Raw genomic sequence first — 24,927 nt, 5'->3', positions numbered from 1 at the left:
GTTGGTGATGCCCGTGTTTGGAAGTTCCGTTTTCTGAGAGGAAAATCTCATGAAAACTGCACTCCGGACTTGTTATTCTATTTTATTCAGTGCCCAGAGGTCTGGCTTTCAACTTGAAGGTTCAAATGTTATTCATTCTCTTCAAGTCTAGACGGGAGGATCACGCAACACCAAAACAATTCCCACAACTATGCCACAATATTTGAAGGCCGTTTCTCTGTTTCCCAATAAATGTAGTATTTGACGCTGTCAACAAAGTGGGTTAAAGATCACATTTTATGGACTATTTTATGGTACCATTGCTCCACATGGTGCATGAATTAACAGAAAATACAGTGTCAATCTAATAGCATTTAAATTTGCTTTTGCATTGCCACGCACTTACTTTGTCTTCTTTGACGCGTCAGCATCGTGTCCTTGACCTGGGAGGGCAAATGACGAAAGCAACACTTAGGCCTTTACCTTCAATTGCATCAAATTTGTGCTTTACTGCTCTTTTGATTCTGATACGAGTGATTTAAAGCAGAGTTGAGCTGAGAATCTTGTGCACAATTGTAGAACGTAACATGTCTTCACTCGTAAGGATTCTATGCATTCATCACTGTGTGCAGTCAGCAAGTACCATGCTCGGTGCCAGTGATCTGAGCCAGAATCCTGAATGATCTGGACTGGGTGGTGCCAGAGCGTGGACGCCAGTCCTCCGTATCCTCTGTTATGCGCTTCCTGCTAGCATCAGCATGAGTAGGTACGTGGTAAAAATGGATGTCCGTGTCCACAATATGCTTCCGGGGAACTCTGGATAGACAGAAAATACGACATCAGCAAGTATACTTTTAGTTTTACTTCTTCCCTCCTATAATCAAAGTGGTGGAATCAAATAACTTAAAGTGAAATGCAGAACTCATTTTGCAGGATCGTATAAAACATTCTCTACTACATATTGTAATTGGGCCATTTGTAGCGCTCCCAATAGTTGTGCTGTGTTAAATCACCTTAAGTCTTTGTAGGGAGGTTAAGTCAAACAAAGGATTTTAAATGGACACAAAATGTGCATATATTGACACACAATAAGTGAGTTAGAAGAATGGAACTAAGCTGCCAAATGCTTAGACTGCAAGTTACATGAGACAAGGAAAACGCGATTTGTTAAATGAATTTGGTGTCTTGATCCAAACCACTCAGGTACCTTGGCGGTGGAGGTTTTCTTGAAAGTCAACGAGAGAGGCAAACGGACAGAAGAAATACACTTGATGAGAGCAAGGAAAACTAAAACAGTCATTGACAGACTGGTGGAATTATCAGTAAAAACTTACTTCAAAATACTTTGTGGTCCACTTATAGGGAGGTAAAGTAGGAGAAGAGATACAAGCGTTAACCGTTAATTAAAGTCCAAAAAAGTTGTCATATGACATGTTATTAACAAATATATAGATAAAGTAAGTAAATAAACAACAACGTGCAGTCCTGCTTTTAACCACATGGTGGTGCTGCTGAATTGTTTGCAGTAAATCTCCCAGAATGTATTAGAATATTTTGTTTTCTTTTTCAGATAAAATGAAGTACTTTGCATATGACAAATGTTCACACATTATTATGATGTCACAATTGTGGCTTGGATGAATGCAGTAACAGTACATATGTGTTTATCCACATTAGCTCCTTGGGGGGGGGGCGCTGACAGGCGTGCTACTGTCAATAAATCACCCTTTAGGCGCACATAAACACACAGAGAGACATTGAAGACTTTTCAGGCACTGCTGCCAGTAAATCACGTATAAATGCACACAACCACCCACCAGTCAGCGAGCACACTGAATAAACTGATATATGACATGAGTGTCTTTCAACACATTCTAGCCACAGCAGCAGTTATGCGGGTGTGGTAGTGCTGACAGCTGCATGCGAGCCTGTTACACATAAAGTCTGGCAATATGTGTCCATCTATTTTTGTGATTGCAGTTGAGGTGAGAATATCACAAAACCTGGGTTAATGTTAGTGAATGTGTAGGAACACATGCTGCAGTTGTGCTGCTTGAACTAGAAAATATTATTATTAACAATAAAGTTCTACAATGAATTTACAAGAAAATCCATGCAGGTGTCACGATACAGTTGACAAACACAGGAGGAGAGCGATGAGTGAGTATAAAGGACTGCAGGCAGGCGTTCATAACCTATCATGCTGCAGAGACTAACTTTGAGACTGGACGAGGTGCTGCAGTCTGCAAGGCAGAAAAGCAATGATTGAAAGGAAGGAAGGAACACAGAGAATATTTGCTCCAAATCTTTCTATTTAATACTCAAAATATCAAATGTCATTGAAAAATCCCCTCTGAAACAAACCACAGCTCATCAGCAGCATGCAACGAGCAAACAAGATGCAAGGATGAGCAAGACGCTGGACTGCTGTACGAGAAGTTGGGGCAAGTTGTAAAGAGCAAATCAATCCTGGAAAAGCGTATTCCCCAAAATAAGGCATTACACAATCATTCACTCCATAATTGTTGGCAATGCCTTTGAAACCTTAGAACTGCAGTTGTGTGTTTGGATAATCAGACAGTGAACGTATACACTCACCTCATACAGCAGGGAGGAGGTGCAAGGAAAGAGGGTGATTTTCTTTTTTAAAAGCTTGAATGACAGTTTGGGTGATGATGATGATGATGACAATGACATGTATGTTAAAGTTTGGATATTTTATCCTTAAAATACTTAGTTACAGTTTACTCTATTTCGTTCTAGTCATTATAATTTATCAACCCATGGATTTGAATACTGTCTATATTATAGCAGTAATTTGCTCTTTCAAATTCTTCTCTTCCTCTAATCAAAATGCTAAAAGGTTTAGAAGTACTGTTAGAATGAGAAGGAAAGTAGACATTTAATTGTCTGAATAGAACCAAGGTGGAGAAAGTTACAAAAAAAAAAAAGAAACTGTACAGATTAGCTGGAGAGAATGTCACTCACCCATTCAATTGCAAATTCAAGGCTCCACCCTGACTCTCCAACAGGCCCCGCCTCTGCCCCATGGCCACCTCACATGCGTTCTCATTGGAGTAGAGGTTGATTGGTGTGTTATACACTGATGGCTGGGGCGGAACAAGGACAGGAGGGGAGGAGGAGTAGGAGGAAGATGAGGAAGAGGATGGGTAAGAGACAGGAGGAGGAGGAGGAAGACTGTTGTACGAGGAGGCAGGAGTAAAGGCCGATGATGGGGATGGGATGAAGGGAGAAAAAGTGGACTGTGAAGGAGGGCATTCACGCCCTCTTCCAAAGCCCCCGAATGGTCTGGGGGCCTTGTTGTAGGGGGTGGCGGAGGGGCTAGAGGAGTGAGGATTGGGATGTGGCGGTGGCGGTGGATGGGTGAGGGCGACTGGTTTTATGATGTCTGATCTGTCACCCTAGTGGCATGAGAGAAGAGCGTGCAAAATATACACAAAATGCAAATCATAGCACAACACACAGCGCACTGACGTCTGCAGCATTAGAAAAAACATTTTAAAATATGGGAGAAAAAAAGCAGTTTTCATGCAGCAAACATGTCTGTTGGACATTGTTTCAGAAGGGTGTCGAAACGAAAGAAATATTCAGATTATTAAACACACGACACTCCAAGAGAATAACTTATTTTTATGTTGCCTTATCATTTCACACTTGTTTTTGACTATTCTTCGCTTGGTGTGTCTTGCCTTGATTTTCTCACATCTATGCATAGACATGCTGTACACTCATGAGAGCACACTTTTGGGCTGCTTCTGTGACATGCCACCGTACTGTACCTTTGGTGCCACCGGAGGTGGTTTAGGAGCACCTGGAGCCCTGGAAAGACAAAGGGAACACCATTTATCTTTCATTTCAGTATTCATTTTGAAAAATGGCAGATTGCGATGCCTTAAAAATCTATGCTAATTTTCTTCAATTCATGTGACTAAATTCAAAACTTTTCCTTTTCATGCTTATATGCAATAATACATTCTCACGCAATCCATTCCAGCCACTGCTTTCCAGCCAGTAACATCCATCCAATAGCATAGTGACGTAGTAAATCTGATTATCCCTGGACTTACAGCTCATTCCTGCTACCGTCAAATGTCGACTTAACTTTCCCATTATGCATGCTGTCATCAGCCTCGTCAGTCTCAATAGCTTCATCAGCCGCCACCACCAGTGTCTAGACTCCGTGGAGCCATTTGTCCTGCTACTGCACAGCGTAGATGCCCTTTGATTGCAATGTCCCTTAAGTGTCAAGACCTTCTGACAGACCAATTTTCATCTGCTGTAGTAAACAAATATATCTACTTCATCTTCATTCATTTACTCGCCTCTCCTCAGTCCAACTGAACCCATGGAGAGTTATGGCTAAACCGAGGTTCTCAGCGCAGAGACCAACGTCAGCGCTCGCTGTGTCTGCGTGTCAGACTACAAAACCTTTGATTTATGTGTGCTTTTGAGCAGCCATTTTTAATCTTTAATTGGTTGTATCAATCATAAACTCGTAGCATTGGATACTCTTGATTCCACACTGAGCCCCCAGATCATCTACGAGACCATGACTGCAACTACGCAGTTAGATTCGGTCTGAAGTGATGCCATCTTAGCATTTCATCATGAAAAACATTATGCTGGGACATTTTGTTCATCTGTTTCTAGTGTTCTCAATTGACAAACCGGTTCAAACGGTTCTTCGGTGTGTCAGAAGATCACAGAGAGGGATAAAATTCATGAGCCCATGTAAATGAAAGGTTAAGTAAACTGCACAGTAACTGAAGATGTGTGAATGTCAGCAGCCCTGCATTCCTTTCAGAGCAGCCCTTCGATAACCTTCCTTAGGGAGGTGCACGTCCTTCACCTCGGTAAATTTAAACCAACAGCCTTGCAGAAGCAAGACGCTTTCCATTCCAGATTAGTGGGCAGATATAGCCACTCATATCACTGGACCTCTCCTCTCTGCTTCTGGCCTGCAGTGTCCTTGTATTAGCGTCATGCTCCTTTATCAACATAATGAAGTGATAGTACAGCGTTAGAGTGACATCGGGTCATCAAATTATTGCCAACATTTTTAGCATTCTGACAGCAGTTATGATCAAACCTACCAGATTTTTGTGTAACTGATTGTGGTAGTGGAAGCAGGGAAAAGGAAAAACAGGTCTGAGCTGCATGTCTGGAAGAGATTTTGAGTCCTGCGGTTCGCCTCGCAGGCTGTACTCGCTGTTCCCAGTCAAATACTCTGAGGTGTGGATGGCTAAAGATGCTTGCTTGACAGTTATGTTAAAGAAGGTTGGATTTTTAAGCTCAACCGAAACCAAAGGAACCCCCCCCCCCCCACACACACACACACACACCTCTTGCACGACCAACGGCATGAACATGTACAAGGCTCACATGGTCGGGGCTCGGGGGGAGAATGGAGAACACCGGGGTATCAAATAGGTATTTCAGACACGTCGCCCTCATTGCTGTGTGCCGTCGCCAAAGGCTAAAACTGGAAGCACCAACATGGAGCTCAAATGTGTCATGAAAAAAACCCTCACCTGTTAGAAAGTGAATTAAAAAGACTTGGTTCGATGCAGAGTTGTGTACTTGGGCTTTATCTTGAGTGTCTAAACACAAAATGACTTCTGTTGCTGAGACTCTGCAGCAGCTTGTATGAAATGCTTCTGTTCTGTGTTGTGTTTGCATGTGTAACTCTACATGCTGCATGTAACTCTGAGACTCCGTGCGTCTGTTTTCTTTACTATAAATTCGTCTCTTTTGTTTTCAATACGTTTAACACTTCTCTTTTTGAGGGAATAAACAAAACAGCATCTGAGTGCCATCTCTTCTTTGCTGGCACTCAAATGGCCCCTTGCAGCCTTGTGGCTGATCGATGTCCTTAGTTGTGCATTTGTGTTTAATCTCTTTGTTCTATTCTTACTTGAGTGAGATCATTGACCAATGTTTCCAGGGCTTTGTCCCGACACGCCATAAGCTTCGCCAGCAAGCGGCACGCCGTACTGGTTCAATAGGAGATTGTGTGTGTGTGTCTTTTCTTATATCTACAAAGGTGTTTCAAGAGGATGGGATAGTGACTAGTAACACCACTAGAAGCATGTGGCATTCACTCTAAAACCAGTACATGCATAGACACACATCCAGGCACACACACGTTCAAGCTATAGGCAGCCCAAGAAATGTTTCAATTCTGTCCCTAAATGTTGTCATGTGTTTGACATCTTGTAAAGTGATACAATATATCACTTCACTCAAAAAGAACACACACACACACACACACACACACACACACACCCACACCTACACACACACACTGCACCCATACATGTAGCTCCTTGCAATCACATCTGTTACAAACTCTTCTTTGTGTTCCTGCATAAAGCAGGCCTTTGATAAAGTGTTCTGCCGTTTGGGTGACAGAGCCATTAAAGCCAGTGAGCGGTTAAAGGCCAGTTGACATAGACCCACACACATATATACTCATACACACATGATGTATTACACAGGATGTGGTGATAAAGGCTGCAGTCATTACGAGTTCACCATCGAAATGCTAGTGTTGCAAGTCTTCAGGGGCCTATTTACTGTATACACACATTTATACATACCACAAAGCTTCACACACATGCACACACACACACACACACGCACACACAATTTATTTTTACTAAGCATTTCTAAACATTACATGTGGCATAAATTGAACTTGATCTATTTACAGCTGGATTTCTGTGGTTCTGTTGGTCAGTCAGAATTTACCTTCTTTTCACACTTAATTATTCTTGAACAAGCAATTTTTTTTGGGGGGGGGGGACAGCTTTTTCTTGTTTTTATGTCAACTTTTGCTCTGCAAAGAAGGGAGGTCAGAACAATTTAAATCAATTATGCAGCTCATGGATCTACTGGAGCCTAGCCCAGCTGGCTACGGGAAAAAGGCAGTGTACACCCCCCAGATTAGACGCCAGCTAATGGCGGGGCTAGTATAAAAACAATGTGTGTTTTTTTTCTTTGAACTTTATTGATCCCCCTGGAGATGAAATGCATCCCTGCATTTGGCCCATCCCAGAGGGGCAGAGGGCAGCCCTTAAGGTGTCCAGGAAGCAAGTTGGGTCTATTTTGCTTTACCGGAAATTAAAAACAAAATTCTCTCACCTTTTTTCTTTCCTATGCCCTCTCCACACCGCTCCATCCTTCTCTGCTATGTTTAAATTAGCTCACTCTGTCCTACCTTCATGCCCCCTTTTTCTTTTCTTTTTTCCTTTCCTGCAAATGAGGTCACTCTTTTTTAACTAAAGTGATAATGGCTGCTGAAAAAAATCTCTCTAAAATGTATGCAGTTGTTATTCCTGAAGGTCAAACACACTGAGCCCTCGTCTTTCTTTTTCTGCGCCTTAATAGGGAAAACAGTGGGCTGTTCTGCAACTCCAGCTTAAAGTGAAGCAGACACGCCAACATGATCATAATGCCATGGCACCGAGTAGGAGCCCAGTGACTGAATTAGAATTATTGCCATGTGTGTCTCAGAATTTGGGTGTTAGCAGTAACACTAAGCAGTTTGTGTGTGTGTGTGTGTGTGTGTGTGTCAGACTTTCCCTCTTCCTTATCAGCTACCAACCTCCACAGAGGTCTCGACAAGTCGTTCTAAAGAGTATGACATCACGAGAGGCTCTAAAAAGAGAGGTTGACACTGACCAGAGCAAAGGAGGACAGGATGGTAAAATTAAAACCGTTTCACTGAGTAAACATTCAGATGCACATACAGAAGAGCCTAAATGCTGGAGCAGTTTATCTTTCAGCCTGACTCCTGTTCCGGTCCAGTGAATCTTATTAGACAGTGTAGTTCTGTAAATGTAGAAATCGACATACGGATAGAGTTATATCAACGGCCTCAAACAGACGAGGGTCTGGGCCTGGTGAACGACAAGGTTTTCAGAACATCTGATGGGCTGCATAATTGGGAACATGTTCAGTGATTATTGTGTGGTGTGCGTGTGTGAGGTTTGGCACACTGTATTGAGCGTCTCATCTCGAGCTATCTGCTCTGTTTTCACTGCTCTCTCTCTCTCTCTCCTATCTGTATATGTGTAAGGGATGGGCGTGCATTCAAATGTTGAAGTCTGCTGTTTTAAAGTTTTAATTGCCTAAATTGATTACCTGAACTTAGCGCTGTATCCTAATGAATGGTATTTCAAACTCCACATGCTAAGTTAGGTGCATCCACCAGGTTAGCATAGTTTACTGTATGGTAGGTTTTATGAGGGGGGTTATCTAAAAATCTCCCAATATACTGCATTCAAGAAAATAAAATAAGAAGAACACAGATTAACTTTATTTTAAGGAAGGCTGTAACGACTGAAATGGCTAAACGTGCATCAAGAGTCAATGTGTTTTCTGTGGTACCAGACAAACAAGCAAACCCTTTGTAACAAAAACACACAGTGGTAGACTGGTACCCTGAGGAGTCTTAAAAGTAGACCATGAGAGGAAACAGGCACGTTAAGTTACACCCAATCGGGCCAAGAGAAAGGAGGCAATGTTACAGAGTGGAAGCAGGTCAACAGTGCTGCACCAAAAGCCCCAACAGAGCACAGGGGCAGAGGGAAAATCACTTTTAGAACTACCGTGCTAATCGCCACACTCGATTCAAAGAAGGACCATCTACTCTGCATTACGCCTGCCATGCCTGTGTAAGGGCTGTAGAGGTGGGGGAACAGAAATTGTGTGAGATTGAGGATTAAATGGCACTGTCTGTCTCAAAGTGAGTTTGAAAAGTTCACTTGGAGAATAACTTAAGAGTATAATTTATCCTCTGAACTCCTACTTCCTGTATGAGTTCCTACTTCCTTATATAGCATAAACCCTTTTTCAACAACTACCGGTACATCTACACATGCAATGGCACACCAGACTTAATTCATATATAGCAACAAAACAAAATGAACAGTGAAAATACTTACATGATTGATGTCATTTTATGCAACATTAGATTTTTTTAGCAGGAAGACACCAGACGGTTTTATGTGAAACAGGAACACAACAGCGGCTGTAAAACAGAAGATGGGACAACTGGCTTCCTACACTTCCTGTGTTGTCCCTTGAAATCTTATTTAAACTTTTACAGCCTCGTCTCAGCAGCAGACTGACCAAGAATGAAAAATTGTTCTTATAAACAGAAAAAAAAAAGAGAGACACACACAGACAGACAGGGTGGACACAAAAAAACATGTGGGCTACTGGTCCCGCATCCAAAGGCCAAACAGAGGCCAATGTCCTCAGCACAAGCTGGTGTGTTTCAAGCATGCTTCACTTGTTATTAAAGCCCACTGAACCTGCCAGAACTCGGGAATACTTCATGGCAGCTTCCACACCATTCCATAGTTTAAAATATGTTAAGCACAATTTAACTAACGAATGGCTATGTCTGTCGACCGTATTTGGAGCGGAGCATTTCTGTTTGTGAAAGACTCGCCAGACAACTTACCCAGCCACTGCGCATGAGAAGAATGGAACTGACCTTTGTTGTCTCACTGTCACTGACCGACAAACACAATATGACAGTTTCGACTATAGAATGATAAAACCAGGGGATCAGAGAAACACTAAAATGATCTAAAATAGATTGGCGCCTCTCCATGAGCCTCCAAAAGGGATCACAGCAGCGACTGCGGTCTGAAATGATAAGCCTGTTCTATCAACACTGTAGACATTCAACAGAAGAATACACAATGGAATAATGAACTGCGTAAAATGACCTAAAATATATTGTGAGGGGTTTTTTTGCTTTATCTTTTTCCTCACTCTATCTCTCTCTCTCTGGAAGCAATAACAAAACAACAAAGATAGACGGGTCCAGCAGTCAGCACTGAGAAAGTCCGAACATAAAGATGAGCCACAGCTGGGCCAGGCAGTGGTTTTCCAAATTCAACATCTGGCCCAGAGTCTGTTGAGAGGATTATGCAGATCAGCGTGAGTCAGTATCACTTTGTGTGAGACTCACTCACACAGCTTCCCGGCTTATTGGTGATTCTCCATTCAGAGTGTGGCTTTTGACCTTGTCCATGAAGTGCTTACTCGACCTCTATGGCTCTTTTTGTCAATGAGAGTCACAAAAATAAAATAGGATGGCAAGAGTGACCATAAAATCCCAGCTCTGATACCAAAGAAAAACAACAACAGCATTTACCACCAATCCACTTGATGCACTGATGGATGATGTTAGGGGGGGGGGGCAGGAATGGATGGAGTATGGATGTGCAGAGATGTGTGCTTTTCCAGCTCATGCTTTCTGCCTGAGTTGAGCACAATGTCATCTGATTATCTAACAATAAATAAATAAATAGAGAGTGGCTCATCCGGCTGAGTTTAAATACTCCCCAGCCCCTCTGAACTGATAAAGTTGTCGACTCAGGAATTAACATGAAAACTGGAAGAGAAGATGGGAAATTGTGTCTGGGAAGTAAGTGTTTAAAAAAAAATGGTTGACTAAAATTTATTTCAGACTCACTGTTGATGATGATTGGAAGTTTATTTTATTTGGAACAAAACTGTTGACTGTACAATTTACAATCTTTTACCCCAAAACTCATTTATAACAATTACGGTACTCAGCTTATGAAATGTTGCTTCCTGCTTCTCTCCTCTGAACAGCCCAAGTGATTCTCCACCCAAGAGTCGTTCAGCTTTACATTTAGATAATCTTTGGGTTGTCTTCACAAAGTGCAGGTTGAGGAGGCTCTCAGCTCTGAGCTCACCAGAATCCGTACTTGGCTTACTGATAACAAACTGTCACTACATCTTGGTAAAACCGAATCGATTCTTTTTGGGTCTAAACACTGTCTGCGTGAGATAAATGTTAATGATTTCAAGGTCACAGTCGATAATACAGTCATCTCCAGCAAAGAAGAGATTACCTATTTGGGCTGTGTTCTTGACAAATACCTGTCTGGCGATAGTATGGCAACTAAGGTGATCAAAAAAGTCAATCAGAGAACAAGATTTTTGGGCAGAATGTCTGCTTTTGTCAACAAAAGTGCTCTCCGGACGCTTGCCGCAGCCCTCGTTCAGCCCCTCTTTGACTATGCTAGCACCTCCTGGTATTCAAACATCAAAATGTCCCTGAAAACCAGGCTCCAAACCTCCCAAAACAAACTGATTCGGCTACTCCTCAATCTGGGGCCCATGACCCACCTTCTTCCTGGACATTTTGCTAGCCTAAAATGGCTCAGGGTAGAAGACAGGGTTAAACAACTCAAAATGGGATTGGCATTTAAAATAGTCAATGCAGCTCTGCCCTCAGTCCCCTCAATCCCTGCATACCTGAATAAACACCTCCACAGATTTAGTGACACCCACAGCCACAACACTAGAGGGAGCTCAAACAACAACCTGATTACCCCCTCCTATAGGACTAACATGGGTAAATCATCTTTCTACAATACGGCCACCCGAGGGTGGAACGGATTGACTCCCGCCCTCAAAACATGCACCTCTTTGGCCTCCTTCAAAAAGGCCCTAAAAATACACCTTTCAGGGGGACAGAAACGGAGATAGTCATCACGACTCTCTCCGGATCAAACCCCCCCTCCTTTTTTTTGTCCACCTACGTTGCACGTATTAATTGCTTTAGTAATTCATTGTAATTTATGTAAGTTATTTATTTATTGTCATTTCGCATCAGTGGTGTAATTTATTTTAGATTAATTGTTAGTTTGCACTGGCGGTGTAATAACATTTTATTTTTGTCTTTCTAATGTTACGTTGCATCAATTGCGTAATTTAATATTGGATTTATTCTTATTTGTATTGTTTTTTGTGGATGATTTATGTACGAAGGACTTTCAACGGAAACAAGCCCGCAAGGGCTTTTTTGAAATGCTCCTCTTAGACAGGATGTTTGACGTTATTTGTACTGTAATACATGCTACTGTGTGACTGTACTTGTACTCTAACATTCTATCTAATAAATATATTCATTCATTCATTCATTCATTCATATTCAGACGCCTACTTTTGGCGATTTGCATTTTCTTTGAGCAAAAACTACAGACCATCAGCTGACAGACGGAGACAGGAGTCTGTAGCTGAATTCCCTCGGTATTATGATCTTACTGTTTAATACTCTGGGCAAAGACAAATATGATGGTCATCAGTTTCAGAGGATCTTTGGCAATTACTACAGAGCAGTGAAAGACAGAGGCAGGTGAGCCCAGCTCAGCCCCCTTGGCTTTAGAATATGTTTGGCAAATATCAGAGCTGAGTAAGTGACAATGGCAGCTGTGCAGCTCTACGAGCCCAGAGAACTTGGAAGCGGCTGCGAATGTCTGCCGTTACAGCTTAAGCCCCTTAAATTGTTATTTATCAAGCCAATGTCGTATACAGTACTTTGTTGTAACAGTATATATCATATTTTGACAACTTTTGTAAAGCTTTTTTTTTCATGCAAAGTAGTTTTACTGGCAACAACTAAAGATATGAAGCTTGAACTACAAAGCTCGAGTGAGACGAGTAACTTCCCGTTTCTGTAATCCCGTTCAGCAGCAGTGATAGTTATTATCTGCAATCAACTAATTGCCTCTAAATTTTCATTTCAACTTTGTGGAAGTTTTTTGTTGGCCCACAAGTTGCAGAGGATCTGCTTTCTGATAAAGGCGCAGACTGCCCAGAGGAGTGAAACATTTTTTTTTTTTATGTCAGGACATGAGAAACTGTCTGTAATTCTAACAAAAGCTTCCATTGGGAATAAAGGCAGTGGGTACTTAAAAGGTACTTTGACTGACTGTCTGTACTATATATTGATTACAGTTAAATAAGGGCTGATGCTAGAGCAGCACTTGGTAAAGCGTACAGCAATCTCAAAATATGTAATCAGGTGTCCAAGTGTGCACGGTGAGATCCGGAAGTGTGTGCCAAAAGATTGTGAGTACAAATGTGTAAGAAGCACATAATGTATAGATGAATCTGAAAATGCATAGATGCTAACAGCTGAAAAGTCAATGTTTGAAAAATAAAGGTATTGGAGTGCTTTTCATTCATAAACAGATCACCAGCTCGTGGTGTCCAGCATGTGCAGCTACTGAGCTGCACAGACTATCTACATAATGTATGCAAGACTCCACAAAGAGGAATCTGCAGTTACAATTACGGATCTCTACCAAGGAAAAGGTGAAGCAAATGTTCCTTGAAAAAAAGCCAACAAATTAATAGTTTTAAATGACATTATTCCTGAATTTTCTTTCCTTAGCGGTAATTCTTCTTTTTCTTCTTTCAGCTCGTTCCGTCAGGAGTCGCCACATCAAATCAACTTTCCCCACTTCACCCAGTCCTTTTCATCACCCAACACCATGTCCTCCCTCACTACGTCCATGTGACTTCTCGTTAGTATATGATCGTAAGAGCAAGTCGGTGGTTGGAAGTGTCAGATCAAGCTGTGCTGATGAGAAATGAGCATGGGATACAGCTAAATGAGAGGGTGTAATGTCAGGGTTAGGGTGATTGTGGATTGAAAAGATTAATTGCTCCAACAAAAATAGAACAAAGTTATTAATGTGGCTGGAATTTTGAAAGTGGAAACACAACTTAGCAAAATGAAAGAGGACACAAATAGATGAGAGCAGAGTTAAAGGTGATCTACTTCCAATCTTCCATCAGTCATTCCAGCCACATCCACTAAGCTGGGCCAGTCAACCCACCCAAATGACTCACCGCCACCACTCACTCTCTGTGCTGCCACCATCATAGTAACCAGTGAGGTTGTGTAAGCCACTGCAACGACAGGGGATACTGAGAAACAAGACCAAGATTGTTCCATGCCATTGTCAATGAGGGTTCACAAACTAGGAATTTATTTTGGTGCAATCGTGCAACATATGAACAGCAGCATTAAGAGTGGATCCTCAGATGTGTACCAGCAGCAGTAAAAACTAACACAATCACAACAATTATCCAGGAAAGAGAACGTTTCTAAAAAGCAACTTTTTTTTTTACTAATGCTGAGAATAAAAAACAACTGACTTGCTTAAAATGATGATGCTATTCTTTGAGAGCCAACATAATCTCTCTCTCAATCACTGTGCAAGTCAACCACACTCCAATAAAGTCACAGGCACGTAATTCACAGAATGCATTATATTGTCAGACACTTGCTGCTGCAGCCAAATAAAGATCAGTGAAACACACATATACACAGTGGAACATATATAATCTTATATAATCTTCAGCAGCTTTTCTTTCTGTTGTTCTTTTTTTTTTTGCACATCTGTTACTCCTCTCTTTTCCCAATCACCTACTTATTTAGAAAAGGATAACAACCCGTCTCCTCATAAAACACACACATGGAGGCATCGCATGCATTGTTAACATTTATACGGATCTTCGTTCTGTTATCATTCCTTTTGCTATCTGACCCAGTGACAAACCCAATCAGCAGACAAAGTAAAAATGAAAGGATAAACGCACGACGCCTATACAAACTAACAGTGATGGGATAGAATGGCTACTCCCATTAAAAATGTAAACCCATTAAATCCCAGGTGTTGACCTGGACATGACCCACCGTGGACATGTGATGTGTTCAGGAAGACATCTTTAAATGCCAATTAAATTTCATTTTATAAATGGACCCAGGAGACGTCGTAACATTTATTGTAGATTTTCTGGACACCCACGTATCTCAGAGAGGCAGAAGCTGGAGCCAGTTGTGCTCCATGGCTACACACATCCTCTACACTTTAATGCTGCCCCTTAATAAAATAAGCCCTCCTGTGTGTTTCCAGCGAGACGTGACTCAACCCTTCTAAGGTTAATGTCTGCACAGAGTTAGGCAGAAAAGGTGGTCCTTTCTATTTTCTTCCTGTTCAGTCCCACCAGCACTAAGAATGTTTTGCAAGAAAACCTTTAAATGCAACTCAGACTTGCATTACTCATGATAAATTGACCTTGAGTTACTTTTAGCCCCATTCGCTTACAGTGTGCGTTCTCTGCCACTCAACCAAAAGCAAACTTTTTTTAATCTGTCATCATTTGGACACAAATTAAAGGGCACTCTCAGTAAGGCTTCAAATGAAGGGAAGGGATAACAGAAAGATGAAAAGCTATCGAGAAAGGCTGGAATGTGAAACCCAGACAGAATCAGAGAAACGCATCAACAATGTGCTTCAGGCAAAGAACCAGGCAATTCAAACCAAATGAAGCACAATATAAAGCAACACACACACACACATGAACTAATTGCTTGTTGTGATAAATCAGCTTTGTGCAACAGGATTCCACCTCAGAGAGGACCTCTGGGACGGGGGAGTGGTCCACAATGTGTGATGCTCTCAATGTCCTTAAAGGAATGCAACATCAGGCAGAACTTATGATGTTGTGGTGTATTTGGAACTTCCATTAACTCCTACAACAATCTGCCTGTATGCGGAATGTCTTGGGTTAAAATGGAAAGCGAGGACTTAAGGCTGAGGGAATGTGTGACAAACAAACATTTCCCACTAACATTAATGTGTTAAATCGTCACAAACTGAAATGGATTTGGTTTTAGAAACGCAAGAACACACCGAGTTTAATCTCATAACTTACTTCTGGAGGGTCAGACTGAGGTTGCCAGCGCAGTTCTTGATCTTGTTCTGGGCCTCCAGGTGGTTCATGCCCTCTGTGGCAATGCCATCGATGGACAGCACAGTGTCTCCAATGGCAACGCCACCTTTAGCAGCCTTCCCACCATCCGTCAGCTGCAGAAACACACAACACACAAATATCTTACAATTTTTCTTTGACACCAGCCAGGATAATACTTCTGCAGAAAGCTCAGGCTATCTATCAATCACATGATTTATGGATCAATTCCATCACGGAGGTCTTTGGCTCAATTTGTTGATTGATCTATTTCCATGCCAGAATGGAACATCGACTGTGCATTCATCGAGAACAGTCTTCATCAATATGTTGCTGTTCACGTTAAGGACCTGCTGTCATACTGAACTTGTTGCTTGCTGGAAAAGAGAAGGAGGAATTATTTGGATTCAGCTTGGCTGCATCTTTTGAGACGGCTCAGTTGGTAGAGCGGGGTCGTCCAGTGACCGGTTCGAATCCCGGCTCTGGCTGTCCACATGTCGAAGCGTCCTTGGGCAAGACACTGAACGCCAAATTGCTCCTAGTGGGCGTGGCAGTCGCCCACTGGAGTGTGTTTGGGTGATTAGGCCTAATATAAAGCGCCTTGGGCACCGTGCAGGTGTAAAAAAAGTGCTGTATATAAGTGCAGACCATTGACCATTTAAAGCAAATGCTGAGCGAGAATAAACACTGAAATTCAAATCAAATCCCCCCAAAAATTCCAGCCATTACAAACTGAAATTATTGAAAATGTCGTCGTGTTAAGGACACGTTGGCGTTTTGTAATGTCTGGAAAATGTTAATCTCACCATGACACACACGGTCTTGTTAGAGGAAAAGCAGTAAGAAGCAGTTGAGCTATTATTCACTGCAACATGCAGTTAAAAAGGGTGACAAATAGATCATGTTTGATTGTTGTGGAGTAAAATGCAATTAAAAGCATTTTACTTCCACTCCTGGGGGGGTGTTGGTTCAAACAGATTCCAGTCCCATAAAGGAACTCATGTTGATCCAACCCTGCAGCTCAACATGCACAAATGTTGAGACGCTGTACATTATTCTGTTCTTGACAGGAATCTTAAAAATGCTGTTGACCATATTTAACAACTGCCGTGTCATGACAAAGCACCAAACCGGAAAGCAGCTTTTCTTTTCTTTTCTTTTCATCTTTGAAATGAAATTGGAGACATGCATCAGTGTCTGTTGCTGCCTGTGAACATCTAATGAGGAGCCTTCTTTAAGTCCCTTCCACCAGCAGACAGGATGATTTATTTCTCATCAGCAACCTGTAAGATACAGAACGCTACACACCCATTTTGTTACCCCCCCCCCCCCCCTTATAAGGATATGTTGTTTGGATGCGATGTCTCACTATGTGAAAACAAATAAAGAAATGCCTGCACGATGTCGTCTTTGCAATAAAAGTTTTATTCAACTTTTGTTACATTCCTCAGAGAACCAATCTTGTGATGATTATTTTGACCATTTTTGGTCAAACAGCAGATTGGACCGTGTCCAACAGGGAGCGAGGTTTCTTTTGACATTGTGAAAAGGACACACATTGCTCCAATGAACACAAGCACGCACACACAGACACATTTGTGGCTCATACCCACAATTCACAGCGCTGCTATTGACTTTGTGAAGAAGAAGAAAAAAAAGGTTTCTGCTGGATCAAACATGACAGCCGATGATGAATGAAAGATGGGCTTACATGGTTTGGCGTGTTACATCCCCAGAGGTTCTGTCTCTCACACTCACACACACACCCATACACACTCAAACACACAAAGACAGACAGACACAAGCCAGGCTAATAAAAAATCCTCTGCACCCGGATTAGCGTTAAAGCTCCTCTGTGGCAACCTTTTATAGTCATATTAGCTGAACACACGCAACATCACTCAGCGACCACAGAGGGCGGGGACATAGAGCATTGAGGGGGTGACTCACTCTGCTGCTAAAAACGGCATGGATCAAAAGGAAAGAAAGAAAGAAAGAAAGGAGCTTTTGACTCTATTGTCTTATGATTCTGTGTAGATTTTGGCGAAAGCCATAGTGTGTTTTTATGCCAGCACACACAGAAGCATTTACTCAAACTCGTAAAACTTTCCACAACAACAGGCAGAGAATAAAATTCTGTTTAATTTACAAACTTACATCCTACAAACTATATGTTTCATATAAGTTGAACTAAAGTTACTTCAAGGATGGTAGGAAATCCACTTCCCAAAAGCAAACACCTTTTTTCAATCACTCTTCAATAACTAGATTTCATAAGTCAAAAATTCAACAAAAGCAAGAAATCGGATATCAAAATAATCTTTCATTGTGACAAGCCAAGTGTTTGACATTTCCCATGGTATCGGATTTATGACTTATGATTTATAGGAAGCAGCATTTTCACACTACAGCACAGATTTCTGCAGGAGATGCCTGGAGGTTACATTGTAACTGCTGTTCTCTGAGTGACATGTTCAATATGTGTGGGGATGATGTGGATCATTTTGTAAGAGACAGCAGTGGCAGTAACACACACACACACACAGAGAGAGTGCAATGGAAGTGTGTTGCTGTTCCAGCTAATGCACCCGTGGTGCAGCCCCATTTAAGTGCTTTGAACAATGCCTACTTTCAGTGTTAGGACTGGCAGAGATTACAGGCAGATGGTTCACATCATGTGCTTTAAACTCTGAGAGCAGAAGACACAAATAGCTCAAGCATCAACGAAAGCTGCTCCCATTAGCCCTCCATAAGAAATACTTCCTTCAATGAGATGCTGATGATTAAGGCCCAGCAATCAAGAGGACATCTTTGGGCCAGAACCTATCCAAAAATATTTAATTGCAATTGGGGAACAAAAACTATAAAAAATATTTAATATATCAAAAATATTACTTTCTTTTTGCAAAATTATTAGCTTGACATACAGAGCGGATATTAAAAAGAAACTTGAGCCGAAGAACAGAATGTCAGCTGCAGGCCTCTTAGCCATGAAGATAACAAGAAGAACAGTTAGAATGAAGAACCCAGGAGAGCATCTGAAGGATGCGGGACAGGAATTAAGAAATATTGGGTGTTGCCGATTTATCAAGAGACAGAAAGAAGTAAACTGAGATGAAAAAAAGAAAATTGATCAAATGTGGGACAGAAGCCAACATCCCCAGTTGTAATCCATCAGTAACACCTTGCAAACTATGGTATAGGCAATGTTTCATTTGTAACCCATGTTTCTCAACAAATGTTGCAAAATACCTGCGTTCATACGACAAGCTACACTGTTCTGAGTATGCTGTCAAAAAGCCTGTATTTGATTTTTAGGTTTTCACAGAAGTGTAATTCCAGCAGACTGACTGCTTGAAGGATGAAAGTCAAATTAGATCAGATAATTGAAATGAAATTATATTAGTCAAGAACAGAAATACACAAAATGTCTTACAAAAATCTAATGATATGGAACATTAACACAAAAATATGAAAAAGGGAATTTCCTTTATGCTGAGCAGTCTGAAGACCTGTCCTCCAGACATCACCTAAAGCACTCTGAAAGTAAAGAATCCGTATATTGCAATCACGTGTCGTTTATGACATGTGATGTGGAAAACAAAGTTTGAAATATGAAAAGACACCGCTATTTATATTAATATTTGTGCTACGATTGGTGAGACAGTTTGTGAGATTTCCTCCGGACATGATGACAGATATGTTGTGTAGACATCATAAATACAGGAGGAGCAGGAACAGCTTCAAATAAATGTGATATACTTTTTCTTATTGCAGGTCACCACTGAGGGTTAGACTCAATGATAAGCTGCTGGTGCTGGGCATAGAGCCTCGTGAACACAAGCCTGGATTGTTCTTATTCCTCAGGAACACACAGTAAGGCAGTCACACGTCATCGTCAGCACGTCACAGAGTCTGTAATTAATTCAAATGATGGGTTCAAGTTACAGGTCTAATATGTCACATTTAGCTTGTCCATAAACTTTTGAAGTACGATGGTTTATTTTGACCTTTGAAAACAGAATGGTGGGCAAAAAAAACATTAAATTGAGTTAGAGTAACAATTATTTTCCAATATTCTGGAGAAAGGGCAGCACGTGGCTGTTATGAGTCAATCAAGTGGGTTTTGCAGTACAGAGACTGAGAAAAGCCTCCAAAGGTTTGAGGGATTAAAACAGCTTTTCCTGGTCAGAGTTAAGCTGCATCAAACAATAGAGTATTCAAATACTGTGATTTCACTGCCTGGGCGTGTTTGTCTGCCAGGGTCGTAAAGATTTTCGGGCCTCAAATAATTCTGTCCATTCCAGTTCATTGAAAATCTGCACAAACATGTGCTACTTAAATCAATTAGATAAATTGTGCAGGTTTATGCTGTGCACGACATGTTTTTGAGACTTAGTACTTTAATGTCTTTTACTTGTATGACCTTCAGTTGATGAAATCCACAAATCACTGATGTAGCCTTTAAATTAGACCATTTCTAAATCTCACCCGATGAAATCAGAAGTCAACACAACTAGAATGCGTTAAAGAACTGTAAAAGCGCGACTGCTAAGAGTGTTTAAGGTGTGATTTTCATTTCAGCATGGTGCCTGTGTTGGCGTGTCTGGCACTCATGGCTATTCACAGTGGATTAGTTGGTCCATTACCGATGGAGACAGACATGCCTTTGTAAGGTCACCAATATAGAACATCTGTCGTCAACATGCAGCATGAGCATGAAAAATGTATCCCCCCCTCTTTTATCCCAGTTCCTCACCAAAATAATGGTGCAAACCTACTCCGTAAGGGCCTATGAGTAAAGTAATAGTGGCATCAAAGCCAAAAAAAAAATACACAGGATGTGAGAAAATCTTAAAATAGTATCAGATCTCAGCTTTTAGGAAGTTAACATAAATATTTGAGTGTAACCGCAGTGGAGTCGAGTCTTCACATTGTCCAAATGCAACAAGTCTGCGCTGACAAAAGCACACAAAAAGCACTGACAGGCTGATTTGTGTGAGAGGAAGTGCTAAATTGTGGCTTCTGGATCCTGGATTATTTCACTAAGACAGAGAGAAGCACGTCATTTGTTTGATTTAGACTGATTTAACTATTTTTGAGACATAACACGGAGCCGTCAACTGGCCAAGGTCGCCTGATACGAGAGGTGACAACACAAAGACTTGAACTTTTCTGTTGCCATGGCCACTGCTTTTCCTGGAACAGCTTTCTGTCTCACAAAGTTTTTAACAGTGATTAGCTGTCCCTTCATGTTGCTGTAGTCACAGCAAAAACTTCAGCACATATGTTTGTCTTTACTAACATGGGGAACTCGCGAGGAAAGATTTACCCAATTGGTTTGGAACTAAGCAAACAAAAGAAATGAAATTGAACATGCTAAATCTCAGAAGGAGTTCTGTACTGCATGAACATATATTGATGCTATTATATACCCATATTGGGTTAATAAGATATATAAATAATAAATCATACTGACATTTCTAAGTGACCAATGGTGGGATAATATTGCAGCTTATATGGAGTCACTGAAATACTCATGAGGTACTCTGGTAAGTATTTAGCCTGGACCCAAGAGTCAGGGGGTACAGATCCAAGAGCAGTTTGTCCTGAGAGGGTACAGTTATTGGAGCTGACGTGTGGCATGATGCATCTATTCTTAGGAGCATAATGCTCCCCTGAGCCACCTTCCCTTAAATTATTTTAGCAGTAAATCCTGCAAATGGGTGGACCTTTTAAAAAGGTGTAAATATTGATTCTCTGTGCTGTAAATATAACTTGAAACAGCGGCTGGGTGTTTTATTTCTCTACATATGAGGGGGCTTTTTCTTAAAAAATGCATTTGATCCATAAAAGAGTTTATTGGATTTCACAATAAGTGGTTTCAAGGAGGTTAACGTTAACCAGTGTACATCTGCACGCTATTTTCCTTAACACCTTTTGACATCATCAGCTTCATCAGCCACCACCACCATGTCCTTCAATCTCAATCTCCCTGGAGACTCTAAACACCAAACGTTTTCCAAAACTGAAGATTTTGATACATCATTTCATATAATACATTTTCTTATTTGCTTTTACTACTAGTCTGTCCTGAAAGAAAGAAAAAAATCACAAACGTAATAAATACACTTGAGGAAAATGTAGCTAATTATTTCTTTTCTATTTTGTCCAAGTCTGTCCCTTTGTTCTCCACCATCTGTAAGTATGTGTTAGGTTTCATTGGCACGTAGAGAACCGCACAGATAGCTCCCGCTGTTCTGTGGCTGCAACTCATCAAACACTGATGCAATACCGGTAAAATGTGATAATACCACGGCCGCAATTTGTGCCATGGAAGAAATATTCACGTACATATAGAGCTTAGCAACAGCTGCTGCTCGAGCAAGTGTGGTTTGGCAGGAGGGCCGTGTTCTCTAATAACCCCCCGATTATGTGGTTCCTTCTTAGAACCAACTGTATGGTGAGACAGAAGCGCCGTCCATCATCTCCATGAAATGGATCTAATAGGTTGGATAACATTTGGGATTTGATTTGTCTCTTGCCTCGAGATGGAACTATATTGTTTTATGAGGAGTAAACCACACCTTGGAGAGAGTCAGAAAAGCAGACGTGAGAGATAAAGATATGGCATGAATGAAGGGAACACAAGGGTAGATGGCCTGTTAGGTGACATCATGCCATATACAGCAGAGCGTTGTGGGTTTATCAGTCACATGCTGCTACTCTCCTCTGCCCGTGTTTTGCTAATCAATATTTGACACCTTGTATGGGCCCAATGCTAAAGAATGACAATCCATCACAGCTTAAAGAGCCGTTCACAAGCAACCATTTCAACAGGAAGCAAGAAACTGTATTTAGTTATTCATTTATTAACATACTTAATTTGCACTTTAGCCATTAGATAGGAACACAATTTCAACTGCTGTTAAGTTACACATCAGGTAAGAATTGCTGCGCCACTTCTGTGTTGCAATATTTTTTCAGGTTCAAGTTTTGAAAATGTTCTAGATTAGAAATAGAATAGTAGGAAATAGACATTTTGAGACTTCAGTCAAAAGGACGAGTGTATTTGTAATAATAAACTGCAAAATGACATAACCTCGCAAGCATTATTGATTAACGTTATTGTTGACTGAAGAAGATATTGTTTACGTCTTATTTGGCTCTATTTAACCCAGTCATATTACTGACTTACTGCACAATGTATAGCTATATAAGCGAACCTGACTAACGCTGAATATATCACAACCCAAAACTGCTTCAGTGCTTATGCTACTTGCACTCTGGCCAATGTCCTGAAACCTCAAACCATGGAACTGTCATTGTGATACAGCATTAAAAGGTCAGACAAGGCTGCTGAGACAATCATAGTTTAGGTACCGCCAACAGCTCTGGGAATGAAAGAACCTAGTCTGACCAACAACAATATTTATTTCCATTTCTCATTCAGTTTTGACACTGATGTGACTCCTACATTATTTTGCAATGCTTAATATTTTTCTCATAATTTGTTATTTCAGATGTGACACCATCTACCTCATGTTTCAAATTCATGCTGTATTTAAATTACTGAAGTAAAAATATGATTGTGTGAATTTATTTGCGGATGAATGACAGAATGGGGCAGCAACAAGAGCAAATATGTTACGAGTAGACAGTGAAAGGCATTGAAACCAAGGGACCATCAAGTTACGTGTTCAAGCAGAGCGACCGAAGCCAAGGTTCTTGTGCCAGAGCTTTGATTGCTCTACTTTCACCACAGACAGTGAAGTGGAATGCACCGAGTGCAAAAAGGTTTCCTACGTGGTCAACACAGGACAGATGGCCCGTGATTCAGCTGACTTATAAGTCTGCCTGGTGGGGGTTGAGTCTAGAAGACACTGTGAAATGTGGCAAGGAGGTGAAAAGATGGAGGGGAACATGAAGGGGAGGGAGGAAGGGTGGAGATGGCTTTACATCCTTTTAATAATGTATCAAGCCTGATTGGGCAACCGTTTCACGCACGTGTGTGGCGATAAAACTGATATCCTTTAATTACATAATAGACGTGACACGAGTGTGTATTGCTCTTACTCTGGAGATGGTGAGTGGCATATTGAAGTCCTTCCCCCCCTGCAGCCTGAAGCCCCACGGGGCAGGGCCTGAGAGAGTGACATTGTAGTTGCTGCCCATGGTCTCCTCAAAGATGTCAAATGTCTTCAGGTAGTGTTGATGAGTCTAATGATTGATGATGCTTGTATCAGGGAAATATGTTGCAGATCAGGCGATGATGACGAGGATGAGGATGATGATGAGTTCACCGGGTTTATGAATTCCAAACTCTGAGGGAAGAATAAAATCATACATTTCTAATTGTATAGTTACATAAAGACAAAAAGAACAATTGTTAGAAATAGATGTTCAAAACAAGGTGCGAGAGGGATTAAAAAGACAGCTTCACAGGGAAGGGATGCGGAAAAAAGTATTCTATAAAAACACACACTGAAGTTACATTCAACACATAAAAGCTGTACATAGTTACCGTTATATATAATATAATTAGATATACATCATATAATCTATAAAACTGACAACTGTTTAAAATATAAACCCACATATATGTGCAACATACATAACTGACAATAAGATCGGGCTGCAGCAGATCGGTAGCATTAATAATGCCCCAGAAAACCTTCGCCAGAGGGTAATTACACAGCAGATTGGCAGCACATGCCCCACTATATAGTATTACTACTATTTGAATGGAAAGGCTGTACCTCTTTAATGGAAATTCCAGAGAGCAAAATACTTCCTTCACAGATAGGTAGACGATGTAATCCCCAGTTTCCCCTGGACTATCCCCTTACTCAGTAAACACACACTGTGTGTGAGAGAGGTAGAGAGGGATGCGATGCTCTTATATACCAGTTCATGACAGAGGGGAGGGGAAAGGGTGGAGGAGGGGAGTGCATAAGAATGAGACAAGAGGTTGGGAGGAGAGAGGGAGGGGAAAGAGGAGGGGAATAACCCATGGGTGGAGGGAGCAGACAACAGAAGAGGAGGAGAAACGAAGGGGATAATATAAAGGGGAAGATTAGGAGATGGGAGGAGACACAACTCAGAAAATATGGTGTGGGAAGTGAAGGGAGGGGGGTGAGTGAGGAAAAGATTGCAGGAGCACTGCATTCAGATGAAAGGATGGGAGGGAGGGGAGGCATGGGATAGGAGACGGTTTATCTTTCATCCGGATATTTTGGGAACATGGACTCGGTGCTCCAGACTTCATTTAAGGTGGAACTAGCCCTGGCCAGATCAGGACCCGAGAACACATCCCATAGGCTTCAA

At 41.3% G+C, this 24,927-nt stretch overlaps 1 protein-coding gene across 1 annotated transcript; it reads right to left on the bottom strand.

The window, feature by feature from the left end:
• Positions 1 to 381: 381 nt before the first annotated feature.
• On the bottom strand, positions 382 to 24,458 carry LOC137918074 (PDZ and LIM domain protein 5-like). Its single transcript, XM_068760820.1, has 9 exons — positions 24,360 to 24,458; positions 23,677 to 23,924; positions 15,565 to 15,716; positions 3,780 to 3,819; positions 2,968 to 3,401; positions 1,314 to 1,334; positions 1,187 to 1,204; positions 623 to 795; positions 382 to 422 (listed from the first exon to the last, which is right to left on the bottom strand). The coding sequence occupies exons 2-9, from the start codon at positions 23,773 to 23,775 to the stop codon at positions 382 to 384; spliced, it is 978 nt and encodes a 325-aa protein (XP_068616921.1). The 5' UTR covers positions 23,776 to 23,924; positions 24,360 to 24,458.
• Between the last annotated feature and the right edge of the window lie 469 nt (positions 24,459 to 24,927).

This window comes from Brachionichthys hirsutus, chromosome 4 (genome assembly GCF_040956055.1).
Source record: "Brachionichthys hirsutus isolate HB-005 chromosome 4, CSIRO-AGI_Bhir_v1, whole genome shotgun sequence".
Taxonomy (NCBI): Eukaryota; Metazoa; Chordata; class Actinopteri; order Lophiiformes; family Brachionichthyidae; genus Brachionichthys; species Brachionichthys hirsutus.
This window is presented reverse-complemented; position numbering and strand designations above follow the sequence as displayed.

What these genes read in the sequence shown, in the direction of transcription:
- LOC137918074 (XM_068760820.1), bottom strand. Translation starts at nt 23,775, where the DNA reads ATGGGCAGCAACTACAATGTCACTCTCTCAGGCCCTGCCCCGTGGGGC. An exon ending in CTCAGTCTGACCCTCCAGAA is followed by an intron (nt 3,820 to 15,564) that starts GTAAGTTATGAG and finishes TTGTCTTTCCAG; the next exon opens with GGCTCCAGGTGCTCCTAAAC. An exon ending in CACCTCCGGTGGCACCAAAG is followed by an intron (nt 3,402 to 3,779) that starts GTACAGTACGGT and finishes TCATGCCACTAG; the next exon opens with GGTGACAGATCAGACATCAT.